The 6,308-nt window shown below is 44.8% G+C and overlaps 1 protein-coding gene across 2 annotated transcripts; it reads left to right on the top strand.

Moving 5' to 3' along the window:
- Nucleotides 1-2,206: 2,206 nt before the first annotated feature.
- On the top strand, nt 2,207-5,019 carry kics2 (KICSTOR subunit 2). Of its 2 annotated transcripts, none has more exons than XM_029495347.1 (3): nt 2,207-2,527; nt 2,808-3,096; nt 3,758-5,019. In XM_029495347.1, exons 1-3 carry the CDS (start codon nt 2,455-2,457, stop codon nt 4,575-4,577), a joined length of 1,182 nt encoding a protein of 393 aa, XP_029351207.1. In that variant the 5' UTR covers nt 2,207-2,454; the 3' UTR covers nt 4,578-5,019. The 2 variants fall into 2 exon arrangements, with proteins under 2 accessions (XP_029351207.1, XP_029351206.1); XM_029495346.1 differs by having other exon boundaries at nt 2,207-2,686.
- Nucleotides 5,020-6,308: the final 1,289 nt, after the last annotated feature.

Below are 6,308 nucleotides of genomic sequence, written 5' to 3'. Positions count from 1 at the left end.
GTCGTCCCGGAAATAATGAATTAAATTATTTTAAGTTCAATTATAATTTACTCTTTATTTATGTGCTTTCTTCTTTTTTGTGGGAATTAAAACATAAACTCGTGTAAAGATTCTGTGAAAGCTGCTTGTTTTGAGATTATTTTGTTTAGTTGCTAAACGATATATATATAAATATATAACATCATAAAATAAATAAAATAAAACCATATACACATGAATTGTTTAATGGCTAGACAAAATAATCTCAAGTGCACACAAAACAACGAGAACAACGAGAAAATTTGATGTAATTTCTGCTGTGAATTGGCACAATATAAAAAATATTACTTTCTGCCACAACAACACTTGATGGGATGATACTTTAAATGAACTCATTGGGCACCTGACCACCTGATTTTTCATTAAATGATACAGTCAGTCAATGATGTGTCAGCATTGCAGAAAAAAATAAAAGAACATTATATATATAATCCAAATCCTTGCACAAAATGCCGCCTGTAAACTGTCATCACATGAGCCAAGGAAGCCACACAAACTGAGCTCTGTCTCCGCTCAGTCTTCCATGTGAACACAAGTTCTGTTCTTCCTCTCCAGGAAATCCTCAATGGAAATGTATGATTTCTAGTGATTTTACAGTAAGTGAGTCAGATGTGATTATGAGCTTTTCAACCAATGGGGAATCTCAGGCTGAAAAGGAATTATGTGGTCTGTTGATCAGTTACGCTCGTCCAGCACACAGATAATGATGCTTCAGAAGAAAATGTGCACAAAATGCATTTTCTACTGTAAGAAAGAATGAGGACAGTTTATTGTACCACCTTGATATTCTCTTTTCCCTTAGCTCCTCCTCACAGGTGAAAATCACCCTCATCCTGAATCTTTAAATTTGTTCTGCAAGAGGAAACTTAACCGCAGCTCTGATTTCATTCAGAGATTACCTGTTGTAGCTGATGCAGTTAGCACATTAATCAAACTGACAGCCAGTCAGTCCACAGTGAACACAGCTCAGCGTGCAAAAACAGACAGAAAGGAGGAGGACGAGCCAGAGCAGTCACTGAGCCATAACCTGTATCCTGTCTAATGATTCAGGTGTATTGAAGTCTACGGGAAAATGGCCCTGTTTTCATCAGCTCAGTAAGTATTCTGTATGATCTCAGTCAGTCTCCGTAGTAATAAAGCCCCTTCAGTGATTTACACTATACCAAAAACATGGACACAAACAAGACAGATGGTGTTACTCACCGAGCGGTGGAGGAGGATGAAAGTCTAATTTTACAGTGTTGAGCTCTTTTTTAGTGGAAGCAGAGATCCACCCCTGGAGGGGGAGCAAGAGAAAGGGAGGATTTATATGCATACAGACCTCAAAGACCCGTGGCAAGTATTCAGATTTAAGGATGGAGCTAGAGGAGGAAACGTCATCATCTCAATGGTGGTTTTGTTGACAACTTAATTAATTTGTGGATGGTGATGATGCTGCTTTATCAGTGTTTCCAAATTATTTCAGATTATCTATTTATACTTCTGTGGTTGAAAATTTTACTACTCTCCCTTACTGAGACAATTTGTTAATTTCTCATGTGTTAACCAGTAAAAGTTTTTTTTTATCTGAATACACTGTCTACCAAAAATCTTATGACTGAGAAATACGTGTGATTTATTCAGAATTATGTGAAACTCAGGAGTCATCTCAGAGCTTCAGTCTATACTGCTGCACTATTTTATATTTAATGGGCTAATTTACTGATTTAAAAAAACAACAACAGCGTATCAAATAATAACGGGGAAAACCCCATTTACATCACAAGTTTATGGTCTCAGTCTTTCTCATTAACTTATTATTATTGTTATTATTATTATAAAATAGAATAGGAAAATAGCACGGAGCAGGTCAGATCCACTTTCTCCACCAAATATGTTTAATTTTACGTTGTAAAAAAACAGGAGGGTGACAATCAAATTATAAACTCTGTGCTTCGAGTGTAATCATCCTTTTTGTACTGCCGTCAGGAAATGCGTTTTCAGATGTTAGGTTTTTAAAAAGTGCAGTGAAATTAGTAGTTGTGTCGTGCTTTCAATATTATACACTAAGTACACACATCTACAACAATATTTCCAGAATATGACTTTCATACTTCTACTTTAACTGCGATTTCTGAGAAGTCGGTTCATGTTGACACTCCGGACTCGCCGTAGTGTTTACATCCGGAGGAGCCAACATGGCGGCAGGAATTTAGCCGCTAGCTGTTTATAAGTGACATTTTATGGAATTATTCACGTTTTTAGGAGACGTTTGAGGTATTTGGGGCAGTATATGAGAAGCTCCAAGTCTAAACACCCTCAGACTGTTTTATAGAGAGGTTTACTGTTTTTTCGTCGGAGCAGTGATGCTGTTTTCAGCTCCGTACAGCGTCGCTGTGTTAGCACAGCCGGTTAGCCGTTAGCTCGCCCGGAGCCATGACGGAGGCGGAGGAGCTGCGGCCGGTTCCCCGGGAGAGGGCCATCCTGGAGAGCTTCTTCACGCAGCTCGGCATGTTTTCCTTCGACCGGGCCAAAGACTACGTGGAGAAGGAGAAGGACAACAGCAAGAGCGCCGGGGCCGTCTGGGCCGCCTTGCTGGCCGCCCTGGCTCACCTGGCCGCCGCGGAGAAGGCCTACCACAACATGACGTTCCTCGGACAGAAAATGGGTAAAGTCTAATAAAGTCTGACTGCGGCTGCAGCTGTTCCTACTTAAAGTGTCTCTGAGGAATGTCACATTGACAGACAGCAGGTGGCGCTGAAGTACGTGAATCCCTCTCCCCCCTCCAGGTGGCCAGTCCTTCTTCAGCCGGAAGGACTCCATCCGCACCATCTACACCTCCCTGTACAACGAGCTGAGGAAGGTGGTGACAGGGGGGCGTCACAGCCAGCCGGGCTCCGCCTCCTACCTGGAGGACCTGCTGTCTCACCTGTCGGAGCAGCTCTGCCACTTCACCCAGGCCCGCATGGAGATGGCCGACCTGTACGAGAAGATGCACTCACTGGGCAGCCAGAAGAACATCAACTCCGAGGAGCTGGTCACCACGCTGGAGGCCGTGCTGCACAAATACAGCTCCAAGTGTGTACCTGTGTGTACCTGTGTGTGTCTGTGTGCAGCATCTTAATCCTGAGGTGGAGCAGAAGCGCTGTACTGAAGGAACCCGCTCTCATTTTTATACTTTCTCAGCTCACTACATTCAGTAACGCAATCAGACTCCTTTCTCTGCAGTTGTGGAAAATAAAATTAAACTCTGAACTTCTATTTAGTGGCAACAGAGACCTGGACCAGAAAAACATATAATCAGAATTATGCTACAAACCCACTACACACAAAATTACTTTATACAAGAAAGACATAAAACAAGAAACGTCAAACTTCTTCATATTTTAAACAAGTTGAGTGATGATACGGATCTATTTTTGCATCACGCTGCTGGAGATGTCACATTCATGTAATGAGATATATTCACAGTTTTCAGGACTCTGAACTCGTCCTCAGTGGTTACCTGGTTTGGCCTGGATTTAAAAACACAAAGGAATTAGTGAGATAACACAAAGTGAAGGGGAGGTGATGTAATGAGGCCAGAGGAGGAAAACTTTCAGCTTAATCCAACAAACACAGGAAGTCCTGCAGGAGGAGCTGTCACACAACTACACACACTCATAAACAGACTCGTGTGTGTGTTGCATTCAAGTCGGTTTTGATAAGCTGCAGTGCTGTGATGTCCTCACCTCCTCAGGTTCCATCACCCCATCCTGGGCCGGGTGGAGGAGAGCTTCCAGACGGAGGTGGACGTGGTGACCCAGCTGCTGCGCTGCCAGGCTCAGGTGTCGGAGTGGCACTTCCTGCCCGCCCTGCTCAGCCTGCACGGCGCCAACTCCAAGCTCATGGCCTGGGGCCAGCTGTTCCAGCGGCAGAAGGAGACCCGGAAGCACCTGTTCGGGGGTCAGTCCCAGAAGGCCGTGCAGCCGCCTCACCTGTACGCCTGGTTGCAGCGCTTCCAGGCGGCGCTGCTCGCCAAGTTCAGCTTCTACTTCCACGAAGCCCTGAGCCGGCAGACGGCCCCGGCGGACATGAGAGCCCTGACGGCCCGCACCACGCCGGACTACCACGGCAAGATCAGCTCCTTCATCCGCAAACACGACGCCAGCAACGTGTCCCTGGTGTTCGACAACCGCGGCTCGGAGAGCTTCCAGGGCCACGGGTACCACCACCCGCAGTCCTACCGGGAGGCCCCGAAGGGCGTGGAGCAGTTCCCCGCCGTGGTGTCGCTGCCGTCCGGGGAGAGGCCGCTCACGCACTGGCCCAACGTCATCATGATGATGGGAGACCGCGCCGCCGAGCTCAACGCCCTGGACAAGGTGGTCCACTTCTACGACGACAAGGTCCAGAGCACCTACTACCTGACCCGGCCAGAGCCGCACTTCACCCTGGTGGTCATCTTCGACGGCCGGAAGTCAGAGAAGGACCTGAACATCACGGCCTTCCTGCAGGAGATCTCCGGCTCCCTGCGGAACTCCAAGCCCTTCAGCACCCTGAAACCTGGGTCCAAGGGCTGATCCGGGCTGAGTTGGGCTGAGCCGAGCTGAGTCGGGCTGAGCTGAGCCGAGCTGAGCTGAGCTGAGCTGATCTGGGCTGAGCCGGGCTGAGTCTAGCTGAGTTGGGCTGGGCCGAGCTGATCCGGGTTGAGCCGAGCTGAGTCAAGCTGAGTCAAGCTGAGTCGGGATGAGCTGATCTGGGCTGAGTCAAGCTGAGCCGAGCTGATCCGGGCTCAGATGACTCCTTTCTAACTGCAGGATCATGATGGCAAACTTAATTTTTCTTTGAATCTCATTTTGCCAAAAAACAAAAACTGTTTCAGACCAAAACTTATTTTATTTTAGGATGTTCTATAAGCTCTGACATTTTCTTTAAAGTGTGTCAATGATTTTAATTTAATTTTACCAGCTCTTATTTTTAATAGCTGAACGTGCACTCTGCTTGATAAAATTTAAATAAAGTTTTGAGATGACTTCGTAGATTTGTCATTTATTCATTTAACTTTGCTATATTTTCTTCATTGTTTTAAAATAAAGTGATGTCTAAATGTACAATGATTTAGTTTAGTACGTTCAAGGACCCTCAAGGAACGACAGAAGAACTTACAGAACACACTGGAGGTTTATTGAGTGTTCAAACAAAACATTTAGTGACATTTCATTTAAAGAAAGCTTTCGATAGGTTCATGACTCGAATGCTAAATTTGTTCCTTGTTTATTTATAATATAAATACAACACATTGATACAATCCGTTTGGCTAATATGAGCTCATCTCTAGGAAGCTCAGTCTTCAAATACAGCAACACTGACAGACGAAAACCATTTTCCTTTATTTATCAAACACATTCAGAGAAACCTCCCTTTGAGTTAAAATGCACCAACATGTTATGATGCTACATGCCAAGTACACAATCCTATACATCAAAGTGCAATGTCACAATGGGTTAATGCTAGTTTCATATTTCTGTAATCTACTAAACACTTTATGATTATTTCATTCAGAGTGCTGCTGCTCTTCGTTCAGGACATGCGTGAGTGGATTCACAACTCCCCAAAAAAGACAAGGATTAAAAAAAAAGGCACTTTCACATACACACACACACACACACACACACACACACACAGATGTGCATCCACAGCCCATCTCAGCAGGTCACGTCTCATTTTAATCACCACACTCACATCAGTTACCAGCCCAGTCGGAGGCCACATTCAGTGTGCTGTTCAAGTGTTTTAATTATATATATTTTTTCTTTTGGGCGTTTACACACAGAGCCCCACCCTGTTAGCTTATTGTGAATTTAAGGTTAACTAGTGACTTCAGTGTTACAAGCAGGTAAACCATTTTGAGACTCACTCACATACACACGCACACACAGGAAGTGGCATGCTTTCTGCACTCTCACCGTTTTCCTAACTTGCACTTGCGTGTTCTGGCACTCAAGGCAGGCATGAATTATCTATCATCTATCACTATTCTAGTGCCTCTGCACTTACAAGGAGCAGAACAAGGACAGGCAAGCAGGAGACACACAACACAACACACACACACACACACACAAACAAGAATAAAATCACACATCCTCCCCCATCCCAGAAAAAACTTCTGTCCAAGCTCCCTCCACCACTCAACCATCACACCCTGTTTGAAGCTCCGTTCTGGGTGCGGGGTCTTTTTTAATTTTTATTTATTTATGTATTTTTTTGTTGTGTTTTGTTTTGTTTTTTTGCCCCCCCCCCCCACCTCCCTC

This window comes from Echeneis naucrates, chromosome 23 (genome assembly GCF_900963305.1).
Source record: "Echeneis naucrates chromosome 23, fEcheNa1.1, whole genome shotgun sequence".
In the NCBI taxonomy this organism is placed as follows: domain Eukaryota; kingdom Metazoa; phylum Chordata; class Actinopteri; order Carangiformes; family Echeneidae; genus Echeneis; species Echeneis naucrates.
Note: the sequence above shows the minus strand (reverse complement) of the source record. Positions and strands in the feature narration are given on the sequence as shown.

Coding starts and splice junctions, on each gene's coding strand:
- kics2 (XM_029495346.1), top strand. CDS start 2,455: ATGACGGAGGCGGAGGAGCTGCGGCCGGTTCCCCGGGAGAGGGCCATC. Junction 2,687..2,807: donor GTTCCTCGGACAGAAAATGG/GTAAAGTCTAAT, acceptor TCCCCCCTCCAG/GTGGCCAGTCCTTCTTCAGC. Junction 3,097..3,757: donor CTGCACAAATACAGCTCCAA/GTGTGTACCTGT, acceptor TCACCTCCTCAG/GTTCCATCACCCCATCCTGG.